General features: G+C 41.8%; 1 protein-coding gene and 1 long non-coding RNA gene across 2 annotated transcripts in view; one reads left to right on the top strand and one right to left on the bottom strand.

The window, feature by feature from the left end:
- LOC132888231 (NAD(P) transhydrogenase, mitochondrial-like) overlaps window positions 1-22,330 on the top strand; it is an 85,230-nt gene that overhangs the window by 48,030 nt on the left and 14,870 nt on the right. The window contains exon 19 of the mRNA XM_060924308.1: window positions 7,460-7,578. Within this exon, the coding sequence (XP_060780291.1) occupies window positions 7,460-7,578 (119 nt within the window). The remainder of the gene's footprint in view (window positions 1-7,459; window positions 7,579-22,330) is intronic.
- LOC132888234 (uncharacterized) lies at window positions 20,856-21,756 on the bottom strand. The gene is made up of 2 exons (XR_009654920.1): window positions 21,194-21,756; window positions 20,856-20,915 (listed from the first exon to the last, which is right to left on the bottom strand). It is a non-coding gene; the product is annotated as an uncharacterized LOC132888234 (long non-coding RNA).

Here is a 22,330-nt window from a genome sequence, read left to right as displayed (position 1 = left end):
GTTTGTTCGTGTTTATCGACATGACTGTTGGATGTGTGAGCCAAGACTGTACTCTTCCACTTGACACACATTCAACAGTTTTACTGCAACCTTTTATTCAAAGTTAAATTCTGTACTCTAAATCTGAAAAATGCATGATGTGGGATTCTGAGCTCTACATAGTGACACGACGTCACATTTTCTAGCTGCTGTTAAATTTAATACACAAAACCCAGACGGATGTCACGGTGAAGCAGTGTGTAGTGTTGCCTTTGTATGGCTCCAGGGTTCCCTGAAGCTGTGGTTAATGTCTGTGGGAATGTTCTCACCAGGTCCATGTGGGTTTCCTCCAGGTTCCAGTTTACGTTCAAAGTCATGTCAGTTAATGGACTGGTGATACTACATTTCCGTGAGGTGTGAATGAGTAGGTAACAGACTGCTATCCCATCCAGGGTGTATTCCTGCTTTGTGTCCAGCATTCCCAGGATAAACTCCAGATCCACCATCACCCTAACCAGGATAAAGATCTTCCAGCAGATGAGTGAATAAATAATAAGATACTGAATAACATGACATGCTTGTCCAGGGTGAACCCCGCCTTTCGCCCGTAGTCAGCTGGGATAGGCTCCAGCTTGCCTGCGACCCTGTAGAAGGATAGAGCGGCTAGAGATAATGAGATGAGATGAGATGAGATGAGATGAGATGAGATAACATGACATGTTACCTGATGGAAACAGAATGGTTTCAAACTCACCTGAAGTATTCAGGTAGACCTGAGAGGATTCCTGGGCCAGGAACAGCTTTCACACTCAACCAAAAATATTTGAGAGTCCACCTTGTTTACTTCAGACAGCCAGGCTGAGCAGGATTATGGAGGTCCTGAGGAAGTTCCTTTATGGGGATTATGGGACTCCTGATGGTGACTGGTCACACCAGAACTAATTTCTGGATATTTTGTGTAGATATATGACTTTTATCAAGTCCATTCAAGGGAGGTGAATGCTTATGAAGGGCAATGTGTTGGCTGTGATCTTTTTACCAAACATTGGTCATTTCATCTTTTCCGAGTACATACCATGCCTTAGTTGAGTTGATGACAGTTCCTCAGAGGCTTTGTCTTGATGCTGGATGGAAACATGGTACTGTATCTTTGGGAATCTTCAATGCTCAAGAAGGTGGGATCTGGAATTCAGGTTTGAGATGCAGAGGATCAGTTCTGAATCAGTGTCCTGATAACTGCTTGGAAAGAAGACAGCTTAGGAGGTGATGATGGTTGTGACAGGAGACCCTCTTTTCACAGTTTGATGGTGAAGGTAAAAGGGTCACTGTGAAGAATGGCACCCATGAATGATTAAATAATTTCTCCAGAACCCAAGAGAGCAGAAGGAGGATGGCTTCTGCGTTTGTTCCTGGGGGATTGTGTCTAAACAGCTGAGGCTATTGGAAGATGGTGAGAAGAGAAGTTTTGTAGTCCTTTGAAGAAAAGGGTCATGTGAGGAAGGCTGCTGGGGATAAAAAGAGATTCATTGATGAGCTTTATGGCCCAAATGGCAAGATCATTTTCACAAGAGTTGGTGAATTGGATTGTGGTAGAGGTTGAGACACCATATGAAGATATTGCAGGGAATTGATGGACATGTTTTTAGTAGTAAAGTCCAGCAGATTGAAGAATGATGAGAAATAATACCTATAGAGTTAAAGACTTGCTGGACTCAACAGGAAAGACTGGATTTGGGAGACTAGCAAGAAGAAAACCTACAATTACTGTAGAAATGATGAAAACTAATAGATGGGGCAATGTCTGTGGAGAGCTGCAAGTCTTCAGGTTCAAATAACAGGTCCTAGTAGAAGAAGATGAAGCTGTTTACATGCTGGAGAAAGAGAACCCATGAACGTTCCTTCAGGCAGGAGTCATATCGGGTGACAATGAGGTCCAGCACAGGGACTGATTAAAAGATGCTCTGAAACTTGCTTTGGACTCCGGTGTGAATAGTTGAGGTTAGATAAAAGGAGTTGCGCTTGAGTCTGGAAGGCATGGAAGGATGTTTCCAAACAGATGCTGTGGAATTCTAGAGAGGGTGAATGAAAGGCTGTGATCTAATAAAATTCTTCTCTGATTACAATTCTTCTGGTCAAAGAAGAGATCCTGCGATCCCGCAGAGAGGTACACAGGAACAAGATGGGATTCAAAAGATGTCTTCAGGGATCTTTAGGGATTGAAATAATCTCTGAGTTACTCTGGGTTTAAAAAAGAATCAGAGATGATTTCGGAGTTGGACAGCACCATGCCCTGCTTGTTTAATAAAGGAAGTGACATCATCCAGAGTTGAATACTAGGGTGTGGATTCTGGAGAAGGCATGATACCACTAACAGAATCCATTAGAATCCTGACGCCATCAGACACTTCATTCACTGGTTCAGAGGAAACAGTGGACCTCATACAGGATATCAATCTTTTAATAAAGTAGTGTGTAAATATTTTCATAGCCAAACTGAACTAAAAAAAAAATTCTGCCAGATTTATGAAAGTTTCTCTGATTTTCATCATGCTCAAATGTGTGTGTAGATAAAAGCTATTCAGCTGTAAATGACACAACGGAAGTTGACACAACACAAAGACGAAGCCACAAAGCCACCACAGGCTTGATCATTGGACATAAATTAGGGATAAAATTAGCTCATGTTTAAAGTCTTTAATTTTCTGTAACGCTGCTCTGTGACAGTGTCTGCTGTTAAAAGTGCGATCCAAACTTGAAAGAGAGGTCTCTGCCCTGAGGACTTACTGATGGACCCTTCAGTAGTTCGTGGTCTGAGTAAGTTGAACTTAACTTCATTTAGCTATTGTTCAGTTGCCTTGTATCAACAAGACAATAAAGAACATTAACAACGTCTCTGTTCAATAATCAAACCTGAAAATATGGCCGTCTTCAGAGTTAAATCATCAATAAGTTAAGTCCAACTCGGCTCATAAAGTATCGTAGGGTTTGTCAGTAAGTCCTCCACATGGAGACCTCTCTTTGTGTTGTGGATATTTGCATCATGTTTCTGTTTTTGTGTGCATTGTCTGAATCAATCAATCAATCAATCAACCAACAACTTTATTCAAGTGTCAAACTTATAGCTGGCCACAAGTAGCCTACTGATTAGAGACACTAGCTATAAATAAATAAATAAATAAATAAATAAATAAATAAATATGAATAAAATCTGAAATATACAGAGGTGGACAAAGTATCCAACTTCATTACTTAAGTCAAAGTACAGATCCCACTGGTCAAATGTTACTCCGATACAAGTGAAAGTTGTACAGTCAAATTTTTACTTAAGTTAAAGTACTGAAGTATTTGCTTTTAAAAATACTTAAGTATTAAAAGTACATGTTCTGTCAATGCATTGTTGTATTATTGTCACAGTGCTTACAAAACCTAACACCTCTGAAGCAACCGACTGGATTTACTGACTAACTTGTAGAACCTGTAGAATAAACGCCTGGTAGAACATTACAAAATGAAACACAACTGAACTGAAAAAGAGCCACTGTATTTTTTTTTTATTGTCACACTCCTCCCCACCCCCACAAAGCAGCATGGTAGTGCTCTGACCCGGCTCTGGCAGTATGTGCACATGTATGTGTATGTTAATCAGGAAGATGGTGGAATAGCTGTAAATGCAGCTTGCTCAGAAAATAAAAATGACAATCCAACCTGATTAAAACTCAGATCCACACTTTGAGCTTAATAACGGCCCAACAGCAACTCTGCTTAAAGCAAAACAAAAAAGTGCAAGACCATCATCTGACATCAAAACAAAAAATTCCAGCAGTTTGTTGTGACTGACTAGTACAATACTGTCCATCTCACAGGTCTCATGTGTGTGTGTGTGCGCATGTGTATGTATTCATGCATGTATGAATCTTCCTGTGGAATCATGGTGGTTTAACATTAAGCTAGCTAGTCAGTGAAGCTCCACCTGACATGCTAGCAAAATCTTTTTAAACTCGAAAACATATTAGGTAGCTAACATTACTAGAAAAGAAAGATTTCTACATTTTGGTTATTTGGCAAGATTATACTAAAACATTTCTGAAACCACTTCAGATAAGTTAATGTTATTCATTCAAGTTCAAGTTAACTTTATTGTCAATAATGCCATATGTGCAGGACATACAGAGAATTGAAATTGCATTTCACTCTTATCCGCGGTGCAAACAGTAATAAACATGAAATATAAAATATAGGTACAAGATATAAACTTTAAAAAGAGAAAAAAAATGGGGGGGGGGGGGGGGGGGTTATTTACACACACAAGTTAAAGCTATCTAAGAAAAGACCGTGGCAATCCAGAAAGTGCAAATGTGGCAGTGTGAACAGAATTAATGGTATAAATTTAATGTGATGAATGACAATATAAACAGAATGAACAATGTAAACGGGAATAGCAGTCTGACAGTATAGTAATTATCAGTATAAATATAAATATTAATAAATAAATAAATAAATAAATATGACAGTATGAGCAGAATTTTCAGTGTAAGTATAAATATGGCAGATATGACAGTATAAACAGTGTAGCAGTGAAGTCTATCAAAGATTAAAGATGTATAAAGTGTAAACAGTTTTTATATAGTGCAATTAAAAAAATGGCAGTATGAGCAGAATTTTCAGTGTAAGTATAAATATGGCAGATATGTATAAAGTGTAAACAGTGTTCTAAACAGTTTTTATATAGTGCAATTAACTTAAAAAAACCTGTGTAGACAGTATTGTAAACAGTTTTAACATAATAGCGTGTTAGCGTAACTCTGTTTTACATGCTAACGAACAGTGTCCAAGTTAACTAGCTATGTGTTATCATTAGCCGTGGACAAGGCTACAGCAACTTGGTGGGACAATCCATAGAAAGCAATTTGACTAACCAGACTGCACAGCTATTGCAACGTTATCGCTCGCTCTAAAAGCACAGACAACTTCACTTTCTCTTGGAATAAAACGTTTACATACCTCAATATGCTTCCGCAGGTTGGACGGCGAGTTTTTGTAGACTGTGATGTGGTTTGTTTTAGGCAAAGTAAACATTTAAAACGAAACAACTCTTTATTCCTTTCAGAAAACTGAAACATGGGTTCTAGCTATAGAACTGTGAGTGCGTTCATTCCCCAGAAGAACCGCCTCCTTCCATTCTGCCATCAACTGATCGTGTTAAATAACGCTGCGGAGAAATCATTGATCTTGATTTTATCCAGTCTATGGACATTACGTGACCCTAGTGCTTACTGACAGGCTGTCTCAGTGTCACCTGCGAAAAAAAACATCACATTTTAGAAAAGAAAAAAAAACCATGCATTTTCAAATCCGCTTCATAGTAACGAGTAACGAGGACCTTGATAGAAATGTAGTGGAGTAAAAAGTATATTTGTCTTTCAAATGTAGTGAAGTTAAAGTCATAAGTTGCCAAAAAAATAATATTCAAGTAAAGTACAGATACTCAAAAAGTGTACTTAAGTACAGTACTCAAGTAAATGTACTTCATTACTGTCCACCTCTGGAAATATATACTTCTATCTATAATCTTAAATATAAACAATGAATCTTAAAACTAGACAGTCTTTTGATTTCATAAAACCGGTGAAATTTAGTTCCGTCTGAAATGTGGTGATTGTGATATCTGTTTATTTCTGTAATATCTCACAAAATATCAGGCCATTCTGTGGCTGGGAAGTTATTTAATTTGAGGGGATTAAAGCAAATAATGTGCATGAAATCGCTCGCTTGGCGCAGTCAAGCAGACAGAGGAAGTCCGTGTGTGCATGCGCAGGTTTACCTTCTTCTTCTTCTTTTGGGTTTTACGGCAGCTGGCATCCACAGTGTTGCATTACTGCCATCTACAGGTTTCCCTTTGAGCGTGCACTGACAGTTCCATCATTCTGTCGCTAAACGAACAGCTGATCACACCGAGGTGCTCGCTGAGCGCCAATATTTATTAGTTTGGTCCTGCGTTTCCTTTCCTTCGTATAGAACATAACGTCTTTTCTTCCCGCTTTCTTTCCGTTACTGTAGTCGCTCTTTCACGTTTCATTCGCACACTCACGTCCTCCATTTTTCTCTCCTGTTTCAAATTTGTATCCCACAATGCCTTGTGTGAACGGGGAAAGCCCAGCACATGATGCATGATGTAGTATATCAAATTGGTTCATGGTGAAGCAGGAAAAAATAGCGGAGAACTGAGGGCCACTTGGAGATAAATTGATTAATAGTTCTATTTTTAAAAACCTAATAAAAGTGGACGTCTGTGATTTGAATTCAGTAGCTTTCGGTCCCCTAAACAAAAATAATTGGGTGTCAGGAAAATTCTTTTTATGACCTACACTTGAAAAATCTGAAAGGCAGTACAGCTTTAAATCTTAAATGTATACTATAAAACTTAAAAAGAAAGTCCTAACTGTTATTCTTGACCAAAAAAAAAAAATCATCATCTAAAGATCCTTGATTAGAATGGAATATAAATAAATAAATAAATAAATATGAAGGAAATATTGAATAAATATTTACTCAAATTTATCATCTTAAATATATACGATAAAACCTTAATTCTATATTAAAATGTTTAACATATATTCTGGGTAAAACTCATCAAATCTTCAAATGTAAATCTCAGTATTAAATTCTATATTAATATGCCGATTGTTATATATTCTCGGTCGTGGGATCTGAACTTTGACATGCAGAGCATGAGGCACAGCTGCCTTGTGTTATCGATGTAAGAGCCTTCTTTCTTCTGTGTGATTTAAAGGAAGATACAGAATTTGCTTTTCTGCCATTACTGTCGATTTTTGACCACAAATATGGGCCAAAGGATCTCAGTGAATGTTTCCCATAACACTCAGTGCTGAATCTATTGATGAAAAAGTCTGAATTTCTGAGATTGTAGGTACATGCTGATCTCCCAAACAGCTCTGTTCGATGAGGAGGCAGCGTGTCGTTCTTTACTTCATAGTCTGAATTTGCAGCAGACATGTTCTCAGATCAAATTGCTGCATTTACTGTAAACTTTATTTGTTTGAGGGATGTTTCCTGATGCAGCTCTACATTGTAAAATTGATGTGTGTGTTTTCTGCACTTGGGAGTGTTGTCTTAATTTGGTCGTCTTTTCATCAGGAGTAATTGTTTCAATGGAAAGGGAAAGGAGAGAAACGGGAATATAAATGAAAATCATCATGAACTTTCAGTGGTTTTTTTCCCTCCTAAACTTCAGCTAACTTCGTTAAATCATGTATGGTGTTGTGAAACACATTGTACTAAGAAAGAACAACATGACCTCCATCTCGAGGTGGAATTGACTGTAACGCTGATCTCACACTCTCCATCTGCTCTGTGACACTTCATCCTGATTCATCATGACCTGATTAGATAAACAGAGTGATAACAAAATCAGCTTGATTTAATAATCAAACTAAACGTTTCCCAATAACTGTGACCTCAGGTTTGGGATTCACCCAGTGGCAGGACGCATGCCAGGGCAGCTGAACGTGCTGCTGGCTGAAGCTGGAGTTCCTTACGATGTTGTTCTGGAGATGGACGAGATTAATGAGGATTTCCCTGGTGAGGTTCAGCACACACACACACACACACACACACACTCCAGAACCAGATATCTGGGAAGCACATTTTGTCATGATAACCAGTCCGAGGAAACACAAACAGACATTTGTTGTGTTATAAACATGAAATTCAAAGAATCACTGATTCATTTGCTGTACGATTCAGAAAGTTTGACGTGACGAATCACTGATTTGTGCTGTATTTGATTCATACTCAAATACAATAACATTATAAGGTTAAAAGTTACTGATAGTGATTTTATCAGTAAAAAAATAATTATTTCCTTTTAAAAATTCAATTCAATTTTGTTTGTATGGTGCTTTTAATAACAGACATCGTCATAAAGCAGCTTGAGAGAAATATATAAATTTTACATGTATCAATATTTTATTAAAAAACATATTCAAACAAATGGCACTGAATCAGAACTCTGTGGATTTGTCGATCCAAATCAATAACCATTGCACTGAATCTAACGATTTGTATTTTAAAAAGATTCAGAGTCAATGATTCATATTTTAGAAGTGAATCAGTGTGTATCTCCTCTCAGAGCTCAGATATGACACTAACGCTGTGTGAATTTCTCAGAAACTAGTTTCATGGCTACAGTTATAGATTTGTGAGAGAGAGATAATGGGTTTTTTGTTTGTTTGTTTTTATGAAAACCTTTTTCCCAAACAAGGAATCATATTTAATCATCGACCACAGTGTCACGGTGGAGGCACTTACAGATGTATGTGCAGAAGAGGAGTGTAGAGCAAACAGTGAACAAGCCAAAATGTGAGATGTGAATCAGGGTTGAAGACCTAGCAATGGTCGGGAGAACGGCAAACAGGGCAAACGAGGACAGGCAAGAGAGTAAATGAGAGAGGAGAAGCTAAAGTCAAGAAAACATGCGTCAGTCAGAAATAAACAAGGCTTGGTAAGTACTGGAAAAGGCAGAACGATACTTTGCAGTGAAGTGGTGTGAGAGTGGGGTTTAAATAGGCAGAGGGACTAATAGGGTTATGAGTGACAGCTGTGGTTAATATTCAGGAGGCAGAGGGCGCTGTGAGTTCTGGGAAGTGTAGTTCATAGAGTCCACGTTTGTAGTTTGGTTGAAATCGTCAGGTTTACTGACAGAGCCCCCTGCCGAGGAGCTACCACTGGGAGCTACCGTACAGATTTTCTAGGGTGACCCCTACCTCTGAGTGCAGGTTTGTCAGGATGTGCGGCATGGAATTCTTGCTTGAGAAGTGGATCAAGGACGCCCTTGGTGGGAACCCAGCTGTGTTCTTTGGATCCATAACCCTCCAAGGTACTTGATCTGCCCTCTTCATCGTCTAGAGCTGATAATCTTGTTGACCTGGTAGATAGGTTCGTCCTCCACGTCGAGAGCTGGGTGTTCCTGGCTGGGTGTGTTTTCAGCAAGAGGGCCTGGAATAGCAGGTTTCAAACAGGATACGTGAAACATGGGTGATAGTCTGCTGTGAGGGAGGAGCTCAAGCCGATACAACACTTTGTTGAGGCATTCTGTGACTTTGAATGGCCCGATATATCTTGGTTGTAATTTCTTGCAGGAATTGGATTCTCAGAGATTTTTGGTTGCAATCTATACTCTGTCCCCTGGGTTGTATACGGGTGTTTCTGCTCTGTGTTTGTCCGCATACTCTTTGTACTTGGCATTGATCGTTTCAATACGTTGGTGTACTTCGGTTGGCTGCATGAGACCCAGTCCTCTACGGCTTGAATCTGGTTGGGCGAGTCGTCCCAAGGGAACGGGGTGGCTGGTAGCCGAGTATGCACTGAAATGGTGTTAATTGGGTTGCTGAGTGCTTGAGGGAGTTCTGTGCATACTCGGCCCATGGAAGGAAGTGTGCCCAGTCCCCCTGATTGTGCATACAGAAGATTCTTAAGAAACAGCCGAGCTCTTGATTTGCCCTTTCGACTTCATTTCATTTTTCATTTCATTTCATTCCATTTATTTGATTAGGACATTGCACATTAATCAATACATCAGTAAAAAACATCAATATAAATATGCTGGAGTTAGCATAATTGCTAAATTTCATCCGTTGTCCTAAGGCAGGTATCATAAACCAAACAACAATAAACCAAACAATACAACATCACAGAACATGCAGACATTATACTCGTACATCACAAACACAAAATACATATAAAAATACAGAAAGTAAAATCAAGTTCACAATATACACCTGGAAATTAAGATCATTAATGGGAGCAGGTCTGACTTATCTTCAGCGACTGTTTAAGGGTCATTTTGAAGGTGTTGATGTTGTCACACAGTCTGATATGAGCTGGCAGTGTATTCCAGGACTGCATTCCTCTAATGGACACCACCATTTGGCTGAATTTAGTTCTACGCCATTTCACTTCACAGTCCCCTTTTGTCAGTGCTCTTGTGTTTACTCGTGAATATTTTTTCTTTATGAGATCCTGTAATGGTGGAGGGGCTAGTCCATTCAAAACCTTAAAAATGAGACAGACATCTAAAAACAACTGGTAACTATCAAAGTCCAATATTTGGTATTTCTTAACAATGTTACAGTAGTGGTGATATATGGGCTTTTTATCAAGAACTTTAAGTATTCTCTTGAAGAGAGACTTAATTGGTTTTAAAATGTTCTCTGATGTGTGTGACCATGTAGTGTAACAGTAAGAAATGTGAGTAAATATCATTGCATGCATATAGGTCTTTGCAGCCTCCATGGGTAGGAAAGGTCTTATGTGTTTAAAATTAGATAAACTAGCTTTAACTTTATGTATTACTTTTTTAACATGTTGCTTAAAATTAAGAGAAGAGTCAAAGGTTACCCCAAGATATTTAAAATGATCTTTTTTTGACTTTTGTCATAGATGTTACACTGCTACATCAGTTTGTAACATTTGGGGGCTCGTCCGTTTTTGCACCCTTTTGACCTTTTTGATAGTTTTTGTACTGAGAGAAGTGGGTTGTAAGTTTGCGACTTTTGGTAAGCACTTTTGTTCGGCTGTGAGTGGTTTCTGCTGTACTGTGAATAGGAAGCCGCCGGGTGGACACAGAGTCCACCACTTTTTTATTTTAGTTATTTGTTTTTGGTGGTAGCCCTTAGTCGGCCTGCTTCAGAGGCGTGGCATCATTCACCCCTTGAGTTTGCGGTTAAACTACGCCTTTTAGGGGAACCACTGAAGACTAGTGGTAAGGTTTAGTTCAGGTTAGTTTTTTTTTGACAGGTAAGTGTTCAGGTTGCAGTACAGTGCAAATTAATTCTGGTCGTGTGCTCTGTCGCTTTGGTGTTTTGCGTGGGTTTTTTTTCTCTCCCATGCTACTGGTAGTTAGGGGTTCTGGTTAGACTTCGGTGCTGCTTTAGTGGGTGTTTTGCCCTTTTGGTCTGTCTAGCCTTGTGTCCTCCTATTGGTTGAGTGGTGGACCACCCTCTTGTGTGTGGGGAGAGAGCTGTAGTCACTTTGGTGGGGAATTTTAGTGACTACTTTGTTTGCAGTTTTTTTGTGCCGCACATTGCAGCAGGTGCGATTTTGTGGGTTTTTTTTGTGTGTGTACCTTTTGGAATTGACACCATGACGTCTGCGGCACAAGGTTTTGCCGATAATCCGACGTTGGAGGCTTTTCATAGTCTCACGAAAGATCAATTGATTGAAGTGGCTGGGTTATTTGACATTCAACTCAGCGCTTCTGAGAAGCAGTTGAAGACCTCAATCAAGAGTGTAGTCCATCCCTTTTTGATTGAGAAAGGAATCTTGCCTAACGTTGATCTAACGGAGACAATCCGGTTGAAAGAGCTCTCCATTAGAGAGAAGGAATTAGATAATCGGCGGGAGGAGTTAAAATTAAGACAAACTGAAAATCAGTTGCAGCTGAAAGCACTAGAAAACGAGGTTGCTCAGGGAGGTGTTGATTTGGCGTCAGCGCCGTTTGATGTCACGAAACACATCAAATTGGTACCTCCCTTTGCAGAAAAGGACGTGGATAATTTTTTTCCGCACTTTGAGAAGGTTGCTCACACCTTGAATTGGCCGAAGGAAGTGTGGCCTCTGTTAGTTCAATCTGTATTGACAGGACATGCCCAACAAATATTCGTTTCGTCGTCTCACCGGGAAAGTGCAGATTGTGATGTGGTTAAAGCCACAATTCTGCGGGGTTACCAGTTAGTACCTGAAGCTTACAGGCAGCGCTTCTGGTGCTCAAAAAAGGTAGACAGTCAGACCTATATGGAATTCGCTCGTGAGAAAGAGATACTGTTCGATCGTTGGTGCACAGCTAGTGAGGTGCACAGTAAAGCGCAACTGCGCGAACTGGTGCTGATCGAGGAGTTTAAGAATTGCCTCCCTCCTTCTGTTGCCACCTTTCTCCATGAGCGTCAGGTAAATACATTACATCAAGCCGCGGTTCTGGCTGACGAGTATGCGCTGACATCGCGTGACTTTTAAAAACAAACATCGTCCTGACTCGCCTAAAACTTTGCCTGGTGGTGAACAAGCCTGTCATTATTGTAAGAGGCCCGGTCGTTTGGTGGCTGACTGTGCAGTGTTAAAGAAGAAGCATGGAAAGTTGGACACCAAGAGTGTGGGGTTAATTAAAGCTTGTCCTTCCTCCTCTGTTTTACAAGCTGTGTCTGGGTTGAAAACTGGCTATGAACCCTTTCTAAGTGATGGCTGTGTGTGTCTGGCTGGTGATCAAAATCGTGTGCCAGTGCGTATCTTGCATGATACTGGAGCTGCACTGTCGTTTATCTTAGGGGGAATCTTGCCTTTGTCTGAAAATACGAAGATGGGGACTAGTGTCCTTGTGCGTGGCTTTGAAATGGGGTCGGTGACCGTTCCACTTCACCAAATTGAGTTGCAATCTGATTTGGTCACTGGTACTGTTGCTGTGGGGGTTCGTGGCTCACTGCCTATTCCAGGAGTAACGTTTATTCTTGGGAATGATATCGCATTTGGTAATGTGTGGGCCAAACCGAATTCAAATGTGCTGCCCAAGGTTTCTGTCCCTGATCCATCTGTTGTCCACGAGTGTGTGCGGGAGCATCCCGAAGTGTTCCCCGCCTGTGCCGTCACTCATGCTATGATGAAGCGCGCAGCTTCTGAGGAGCGTAAGCGCTCACTGTCCTCCTCCGCTGTTGATGCGCCCGATTTGTCTGATTCATTCTTTGCTAATCTTGATGATTTAGGTAGTATTGTTCCTTCGTCTACTACTTCTGTGCCGTTGGCGAAAGTTGAAAGCACACTGAACTTGTCTCGTGAAAATTTGATTTCTGCTCAGAAATCTAACTCAACGCTTGCTCCATTGTTGCAGCTTGTGTCAGATGTTGACATAGAAAAAGAACCGCAGTGTTTATTTTTCAAAGATGGAGTGTTGATGAGGAAGTGGAGACCTCCTCATGCTCCAAACCTGGGGAAGGAGTGCGTCCAAATTGTGTTGCCTGAGATGTATAGAGGTAAGGTTTTAAGTATAGCTCATGATTGTTTGGCTGGACACTTGGGGATAGCAAAGACATTAAATCATATTATTCAACATTTTTTCTGGCCTAGTGTTAGGAGAGATGTTGTTCGTTTTTGCAAGACGTGCCACGTTTGCCAGTTAGCTGGCAAACCAAATCAAACCATTCCACCTGCGCCATTGTATCCTATCCCTGTGTTAGGCCAGCCATTCGATACAGTCATTGCTGATATTGTTGGTCCACTTGACCATGCAAAAGGTGGGTACCAGTATCTGTTGACAATGATGTGCGCAGCGACTTGCTTCCCAGAGGCGATCCCTCTGCGTACTATCACCACCAAGGCTGTACTTAAAGGAACAGTCCACCGTACTTCCATAATGAAATATGCTCTTATCTGAATTGAGACGAGCTGCTCCGTACCTCTCCGAGCTTTGCGCGACCTCCCAGTCAGTCAGACGCAGTCAGACGCGCTGTCACTCCTGTTAGCAATGTAGCTAGGCTCAGTATGGCCAATGGTATTTTTGGGGGCTGTAGTTAGATGCGACCAAACTCTTCCACGTTTTTCCTGTTTACATAGGTTTATATGACCAGTGATATGAAACAAGTTCAGTTACACAAATTGAAACGTAGCGATTTTCTATGCTATGGAAAGTCCGCACTATAATGACAGGCGTACTAACACCTTCTGCGCGCTTCGGCAGCGCATTGATATCTGAGCTCCGTATCAATGCGCTGCCGAAGCGCGCAGAAGGTGTTAGTACGCCTGTCATTATAGTGCGGACTTTCCATAGCATAGAAAATCGCTACGTTTCAATTTGTGTAACTGAACTTGTTTCATATCACTGGTCATATAAACCTATGTAAACAGGAAAAACGTGGAAGAGTTTGGTTGCATCTAACTACAGCCCCCAAAAATACCATTGGCCATACTGAGCCTAGCTACATTGCTAACAGGAGTGACAGCGCGTCTGACTGCGTCTGACTGACTGGGAGGTCGCGCAAAGCTCAGAGAGGTACGGAGCAGCTCGTCTCAATTCAGATAAGAGCATATTTCATTATGGAAGTACGGTGGACTGTTCCTTTAAGGAGCTGTTAAAATTTTTCTCGCTGTTCGGTCTACCCAAGGTTGTGCAGACCAACCATGGGTCTAATTTTACCTCTCGTCTCTTTGCCCGCGTGTTACAACAGTTGCGCATCCAGCACAACATTTCCAGTGCTTTTCACCCTGAGAGTCAGGGGGCACTGGAACGTTTCCACCAGACTTTGAAGAGTATGTTACGGAAGTATTGTTTAGAGACTGGTAGGGATTGGGCTGATGCTATTCCCTGGTTGTTGTTTGCATGTAGGGAAGTTGTCCAGGAGTCTTTGGGATTTAGTCCGGCTAATCTCGTTTTTGCGCACTCACCATGAGGTCCGTTGGCTGTCCTGAAACACCAATGTTTTAGTGATGACCCCACTAAGAACATACTTTCTCATGTATCTGACTTTCGTGATCATTTACATTGGGCATGTGAGTTTGCTCGTGAACATCTAAAACAAACTCAATGTAAAATGAAGCAGTGGTATGACCGTAAGGCTGTCGATCGTCACTTTGTAGTGGGCGACAAAGTGCTGATGTTGCTACCTGTTCCTGGGTCTACTTTGCAGGCTCGATTTAGCGGCCCATATGAAGTTTTGGAAAGAGTGTCTGATCGGGACTATGTGATTGCGACTCCAGATCGTAGGCGTCAGAAGCACTTATGTCACGTGAATATGTTGAAGCCGTTTCATGAGCGTGACTCCTCTGCTCTTCCTCTTGTGCCACCTGACCCGCAACCAACTGCTGATCCGGCGCTGTCCAGTGGTGCGGTGCTGATCTCTGCAGTGGAAGAGGGGGACGATGACGTTGGGAGTAGCCCATGTCGTGCAGTGGTAGAGGGGTGCTTGAACAATTCTGCTATGATTTCTGTGCTTGACTCTCACCTTCCTCACCTATCTCCGTCGCAGAGGGCTGACATAGTGGAAATAGTCAATCAGTTCCCTGAGCTCTTTGGCGATGTACCAAAACAAACGCGAGTTCTCGAGCATGATATTGATGTTGGCGCTGCAGTTCCAATCAAGCAGCATCCATACCGCGTTAATCCTGCAAAGAGGGCGATTTTGAGGAAGGAGGTGGAGTACATGTTGGCGAATGGCATTGCTGAGCCTAGTTCGGGTCCCTGGAGTTCTCCTTGTCTTCTTGTAGCTAAATCTGATCACACATTCCGTTTTTGTACTGATTACCGCTGTGTCAATGCAGTCACGGTACCTGACTGTTATCCTCTTCCGAGGTTTGATGACTGCATTGACAGGGTGGGGTCAGCTGTGTTTGTGAGCAAATTTGATCTGCTCAAAGGTTACTGGCAAATTCCATTGACAGCCAGAGCCAAGGAAATTTCTGCCTTTGTAACACCGGACGATTTTCTGTCTTATCGTGTAATGGCGTTCGGCATGCGTAACGCTCCCACGAGTTTTCAGAGACTGATCAATACAGTGTTGTCGGGTATGTCTAATTGTGAGGCCTATCTTGACGATGTTGTATTGCACAGTCCTGATTGGTCCAGTCACCTTGTCCAAATTCGAGAACTGTTTCGGCATCTTTCGTCTGCAAATTTGACCATCAATTTGGCAAAATGCGAATTTGGAAAGGCTACTGTTACGTATCTTGGCCGCTTGGTGGGAGGGGGTAAGGTGCGTCCGTTGGATGCAAAAACCTCTGCCATCTGCAATTTTCCTGCCCCTGCTGATCGCCGCGAGCTCCGCAGATTTCTTGGCATGGCGGGCTACTATCGTGTGTTTTGCAAGAACTTCTCTGCAGTAGTAGCCCCGTTAACTGATTTGTTAAGTCCGAAGGTCCCGTATGCCTGGTCAGAGCAATGCAGTAGGGCTTTTGAAAATCTGAAGTTGCTTTTGGTTGCGGCTCCAGTTTTGAGCGCGCCTGATTTTTCAAAGCCCTTCTCCCTTGCTGTCGATGCATGTGACTATGGTGCTGGAGCTGTCCTCCTCCAGCTTGGTGCTGATGATGTTGAACATCCCATCTCTTATTTCTCTAAGAAATTTAGCCTTCCGTAGCGGTTGTATTCGACCATAGAGAAGGAGGCACTAGCCCTGGTCCTTGCTGTACAACACTTTGAGGTTTACTTGGGTGCCTCAAAGAACATCGTCGTCTATACCGACCATGACCCGTTGAAGTTCATCTGGCGCATGCGTAATTCAAATCAATGGCTCATGCGGTGGTGTTTGATCTTGCAACCTTTCAACATGCTGGTTAAACACATTCGGGGTACGGACAACGTTATAGCAGACGCTTTGTCCAGAGTGCCTTAGTGGTGTCTTCTACGGTATACCCGTATTATTTTTATTTTTTATTTTTTTGGTGTTTGGTAATGTGTCTCATGTATATATATGAACCATTATGCGTTTTGTTTGCCTTATTGTGCCTATGTTTGTGCCACACACCCATTCTCTCTGTGGACACTTAATTATGTTTGTGTGTCTTGCACCCGACCTGCCTGTGGACGTGGTGTATGACATTGTTTTTTGTGTTAGTAATTTGGGGACTATTGCCGCTTTTCCACTACAAACACGGCTGAGTTGGGCTGAGCCGTGCCGTGCTGAGTTGGGCTGAGTCGGGCTGTTGGAGTTGCATTTCGACTACAAGCGCGCTGAACCGTGCTGGCTGGAAGTGGGTGGACACATTGGGAGGAGTTAGCGAAAGTGGGTGGACGTCACGTGATGTCATTAGGTGGCGCAAACAGTGACATCAGTGACCTTTTAAGCGGTAGTCTCACGACCCAGATAGTAAACAATAAACATGGAGGACATGGAGTCGTTAGAGTTGCTGGTCTTGGTGCTGTGGCTTGTTGTCACCGACAACGCCAACAGATACTGGCAAGAGCGTATAGATGAGGCGAGGCGCATAAGGCTTCAGAAATTCTCGTAATTCGTAATTCTTCTTCTTCCGGGTTTAAAGTGTTTACAGATCCCAGCGTGCTCGCGGGGCATGTGTGGGCATGTGAGGACACTCCTCCTCACCAATCAGTGCACAGGGGAGTGTCTCCTCACGCCCCTAGCCCCACTCGGCTCGGTTTGGCTCGCTTCAGCTCTACTCCAAAACCGTGCGAGTTTTGGGTGCTAAGCAGGGCTGAAGCGAGCTGAGTCGTGCTGCTCTGAGATAGTCGAAATGCGAGCTGTGTCAGGCTGAAGTGAGCTGAAGTGAGCTGAAAAAGGGTAGTGGAAAAGGGCCATATGTCACCAACTTAGTGGGAAGGTGTTACGTCCTCCTACCACTAGGGGCCCCCAGTACATTTTTGTATGGTTGCTGCACCTAATTGTTTTACAGGTGGCTGGTGTAGAGCCAATGATGTCTCCCCTATAAATACTAGGATGGGAGCCTGAACACTCACTCTCTCCTCGGGGGCTGGCTCCACGCCTATCTGATGCCTGCTTGTTTCTCCTTTGTGGTTTTGGTTTCCCCTTTGTATATACTTTAATTCTTTGTTGGTTTTCCCTTGGTCTGTTCTGTTATTATTTTACAATAAAATACCCCTAGACTTAAACGAGCCCTGTGACTTTTGTCATAGATGTTACACTGCTACATCAGTTTGTAACAAACCACATCAAGTCACTCTCCATCTACCATAACTGATGGTTGCTGCCCCCCTGTTGGTTGTCGTGAAAAAAACATACATACAGTTTTTTTTGTATTCAGATGTAGGCAACAGTTTTGGAGCCAATGGGACACTGGCACCATGGCTCCTGAGAGTCTTGTAGCAGCTTCTTGCATAGAGTTTGCATGACAGTATAGTACAGTGTCATCAGCATATAGTTGTATTTTTATGTTTCTACAGACATCAGGTAGATCATTGACATATAGGCTAAATAAAACAGGACCCAGTATTGAGCCCTGCGGAACTCCAGCAGAACAAGTGAGGTATGAAGACAATGAGTCACCAATTTGAACTGCCTGTTTTCTGTCTGACAAGTATGACTTCATCCAACAGAGGGCGCTATTTGAGAAATTGAAATATGTTAATTTTGTAATAAGCAAATCATGATTAATTGTGTCAAAAGCACGTTTTAAATCAAGAAATACGCTGGCAACATAGCCACCCTGATCCAACATGCTCTTTAAGTTTTCTAGGAAATAGCAGGTAGCTGTCTCTGTGGAATGGAATTTCCTAAACCCAAATTGCATTGGATGGAGAGTGGCATAACCTTTATTTAAATGTTCTGTCAGTTTTGTAGTAACCCATCTCTCCGCTACTTTGGAAATGATGGGTAAAATACTTATTGGTCAGTAGTTCTCAGATTTAGTCTTGTCCCCCAACTTAAAGACTGGGGTGACCCTAGCAATCTTCCACGCTGATGGTACTATACCATGCTTTATGGATAGATTTACAAGATGTGCAATTGGGTCAGCAAGCGCCTCCTTGTGGGTCTTTAAAAAATCACTAGTAAAACCAAATGTGTCTTTGGCCTTTGAACTTTTAAAAGATGATATTATTTTTATTACCTCTGGGACAGTTACTTCTTCTATGATAAATGCTGGTTTACTTGCATCGACAGGATTATGAGGAATGTGTGAGCATTTTAAGTGTTTTGTGAGTTCCTGTATTGACTCAATAAAAAATCTGTTTAGGTCATTCACAATGATGTCTAGGTTGTTGGTTAGCTTACCATGTACTTGGAGTTGTAAATCACTAAGATAATTAGAGTTGTCCCTTCCCAATAGCTTATTTAGATTGTTCCATATTAGCTTCCCATTGCCATTTGCCTCTTTAATTGTCTCAATGTAAAATTCTGCTTTTGATTTACGGGTCATCCTTAGGACTTTATTTCGTAATGATGTGAAGATCTGTCTGTCACTCATAGTTTTTGTTTTTAGAGATTGCTTTAAAGCACTATCTCTACTTTTCATTAATTTTAAAATCTCACTATTCAGCCAAGGCAGATTATTTCTCTGTTTCTTGGATTTACCTTTTTTTGTAAAATGTGTTATAATGTCATTGACTTTCTTGATAAAACTATCTGAGCTAGTCTCAATGTTGTTATTTTCAAGAATATTAGACCAATCTGTGTGTTTTATCTCCTCCTTCAGAATATGCTGTTGGCCTTTGGGTATGAAATAGTAATCATGACCCCTGGTAGATGCTGCTAAGTACTTCCTTGAAATTTTCCTCGTACACAGAATAAAATTGTGGTCTGACAGACCAGATAGTAGATTAAAAGTCTTAGAGATCCTGTCTGGTTTGTTAGTAAATATTAGATCAATCGTTGTTTTTGACGTATTTGTTATTCTTGTTGGTCCTTTTATAATTTGTGTCATATTGAATTTATCCATAAGTTGTTTAATTTTCTTTCGGTCTGACTTGATGTCCCAGTTGATGTTAAAGTCACCAAGTAATATGATTTCCTTATTAGAATTGCAATGATTTAAAACTGTTTGCAGATGATCATAAAATACATCTTTTGCAGAGGGAGGTCGATACACACAAATTACAATAAAAGACATTGCAGAGCAAAGTGATATATTAAGACCAATATATTCAGCTTTGACTTCAATAGGCCAACTTAATAGCTCACACTTAAACTTTTCTCTTACATAAATCAATACTCCCCCACCTTTCCCTGATTCCCTATCTTTTCTGAACACATTATACCCTGGAATACTAATAGCTGCTGTAGATGACGAATGTGTCAACCAACTTTCAGATACTCCAAGTATATCAATATTCGACTCACTTAATAAATGTTCTATTTGCTCTGTTTTGTTGACAATACTTCGAATGTTAATATGGCCCACCAAAATTCCCTTTGGCTTAGATCGGGAGTCCCAGATGATTTTGGCATTATTAAGGATTTGAAAGAAGTGCATTTTCTTTTGTTTCTTAATTGCTGGATTAAGCGAATGTAAAGTTTTCTTTGTTGAAGGAGACCCAGTTACCTCAGGTAGCTGCAGTTGTAAACATGATCCTTGATGCAGTGGTTGCTGCTCAGTTCGGTCACATAACGGAGGTAATTGCTCAGTCTGATGTAATGAGAGCCCAGCTGGATGTTGTGGTGACCCAGCTGGATGTTGAGGTGACCCAGCTGGATGTTGAGGTGACCCAGCTGGACTTTGAGGTGACCCAGCTGGATGTTGTGGTGACCCAGCTGGATGTTGAGGTGACCCAGCTGGATGTGGTGAGAGCCAGGCCTGTTGTGATGGTAGCCCAGCCAGTGTTGATGAAAGCCCAGTTGGCAGTGGTGGGAAGTGTGGCTGTGACTCTGCTCGCAATAGTAGCCCAGATAGCAGAGGGTCGTTGATTCGACGTGGAATCATCGGCATGTTCTTCGACCTGTACGCTGTCGAATCACCGTCGATCACCGACGTTGATTCAACACCGCTTTGCTCATACGAGTTTCTGTTGAAACGACGTTGAAAAGTGGCTGGTGGTCGACAGAGAATAGACCCCCTTTCACCCTTTATTCAACTACGGATTTCGGTCGATTTATAGTTGAATTTTCGGCGATGATTCATCCAACTTTACTTCCTGTTTTATGTACAACAGGAAGGCTACAAATTAAGCAAAACAGGCTAAATTAAACTAGCTAACAATAAAGCATCGGGGCTCTTGCCTAGGATGAACACACACATGCATACTTCAACCATGAAAGTGAAACTTAATTTATATCAATGTGCGTAGGCTACGTCCTGTTTAATGTACAACAGGATATAAAAATGCATGCAACAATGCACCTCTCCTAATGTTTGTCAAGCTATCTAATGAGGCATAACTTTTAACATTTATAAGGAACAGAACACACTTGAACAAGTTCTTAGAAACATTTTATGATTTATTTATAATTGTGGCCTATTCCTCCTGCGGCGCAGACCTGTACATGGAAACAGAAAAACATAACCAAAATGAATTTGATGCAGCATTGATAAAGAAAGTCAGCAGTAGGCTATGGGTTTCTAAATGCCACCCTACCTCATTATTTGGACATGGGGAAAAACTATATTTAAAATCCAAAGAGGGATGGAGGGAGGAAAATTAAAACAAAAGAAAGAAATGAAATATAGAGTAGAGAATATTTGATAAAATTAAGGATGTTTTTATTCAGTAAACATTTAAAAAAATGTTCTACAACACTCTAGCCTAGTGACTTACCAGTAACAAAATAGACTTGAAGTATTCAGATCCGCTCTGCATAAAGCAGCTAAATCCTCTCTCTGTCTCCCGGCAGAAAGCTCCTTGGTTTGCTTGTGTCTCAATCACAGCTGGTATTCTGTAGAAAGACTTCTTTTCACCTTTCCCATCAGCTTTGTTGGAACCCTAACACAGCACAAAAGTTTACCATTGTAGGTTTATGATGAACCAAGTGCCTCGTGGGTTCACAGACCGCGCGCTGCCGTTATTTCCCCCTAATCACGAGTTTGTTGGTCTTCCAATGTGGCGCAGGGTTTGTTTACTTCCGGTTTCGGGTGACGTCAGTGAAAGGGGTCTAATGGGGGCATTACCGCCACCCACTGGATTGGGGTGTAAAGCAGTCTGAACAAAACTTGTAAACATAAACATAGGAGAAATGAACCCGTTTTTCTAACTCGTCCTCACTTAGTCTACTTTTCTTTTTTGATTAGTCTGGATTTGATATTGTAAATTTAAATGTGAATCAATGTATATTCATCGGACATGAACAAATGAATAAATCTTGAGTAATCTTGAGGGGCGTGTGTGTCGGGGGCGCGGTGTCGCGGGGGGGGATCGAACGAACCCTCCGATCCCCCCTGGCTACGGGCCAGAATTTGCTCATCCTACCAATGTTGAAAACTGGCCGGCAAAAGTGACGATGGTTCAACGTCGTATATTCAACCTTCTCTGACGGTCGACAGATCAACCTTTACCCACGTTGATTCAACGGTGATAAATCGACCCTCTCAGACGGCGGAGAAATCGACGTTTCACGGCGCCGTTTCAACGTTGATTTTCTGACGTACGACGGAAACCGACCATTCTGACCAAAACTCTACGTCGTTTCAATGACCCTCTGCTATCGGGGAGAGACCCAGGTAGTTGTGGTGGTGGCCCAGGTGGTTGTGATGTTAGCTAGGTCTGATGTGGTAGTAGCCCAGCCAGTGGTGTTGAAGGCCCAGTTAGCAGTGGTAGAAGGTCCGCTAATTGTGGTGGAAACCCAGTTTGTAGTAGAGTCTGTCGTAGCTATTGCTCTGTTAGCAGTGGAAGCTCAGCAAGATGTGGTGATAGCCCAGCTGATTGGGTTGTTAGCCAGGCCAGGCGTAATAGTAGCCC

The sequence above is a fragment of the Neoarius graeffei genome, chromosome 6, assembly GCF_027579695.1.
Source record: "Neoarius graeffei isolate fNeoGra1 chromosome 6, fNeoGra1.pri, whole genome shotgun sequence".
Lineage (NCBI taxonomy): Eukaryota > Metazoa > Chordata > Actinopteri > Siluriformes > Ariidae > Neoarius > Neoarius graeffei.
The sequence above is the reverse complement of the archived record's forward strand: the minus strand, read 5'-3'. Positions and strand labels throughout refer to the sequence as shown.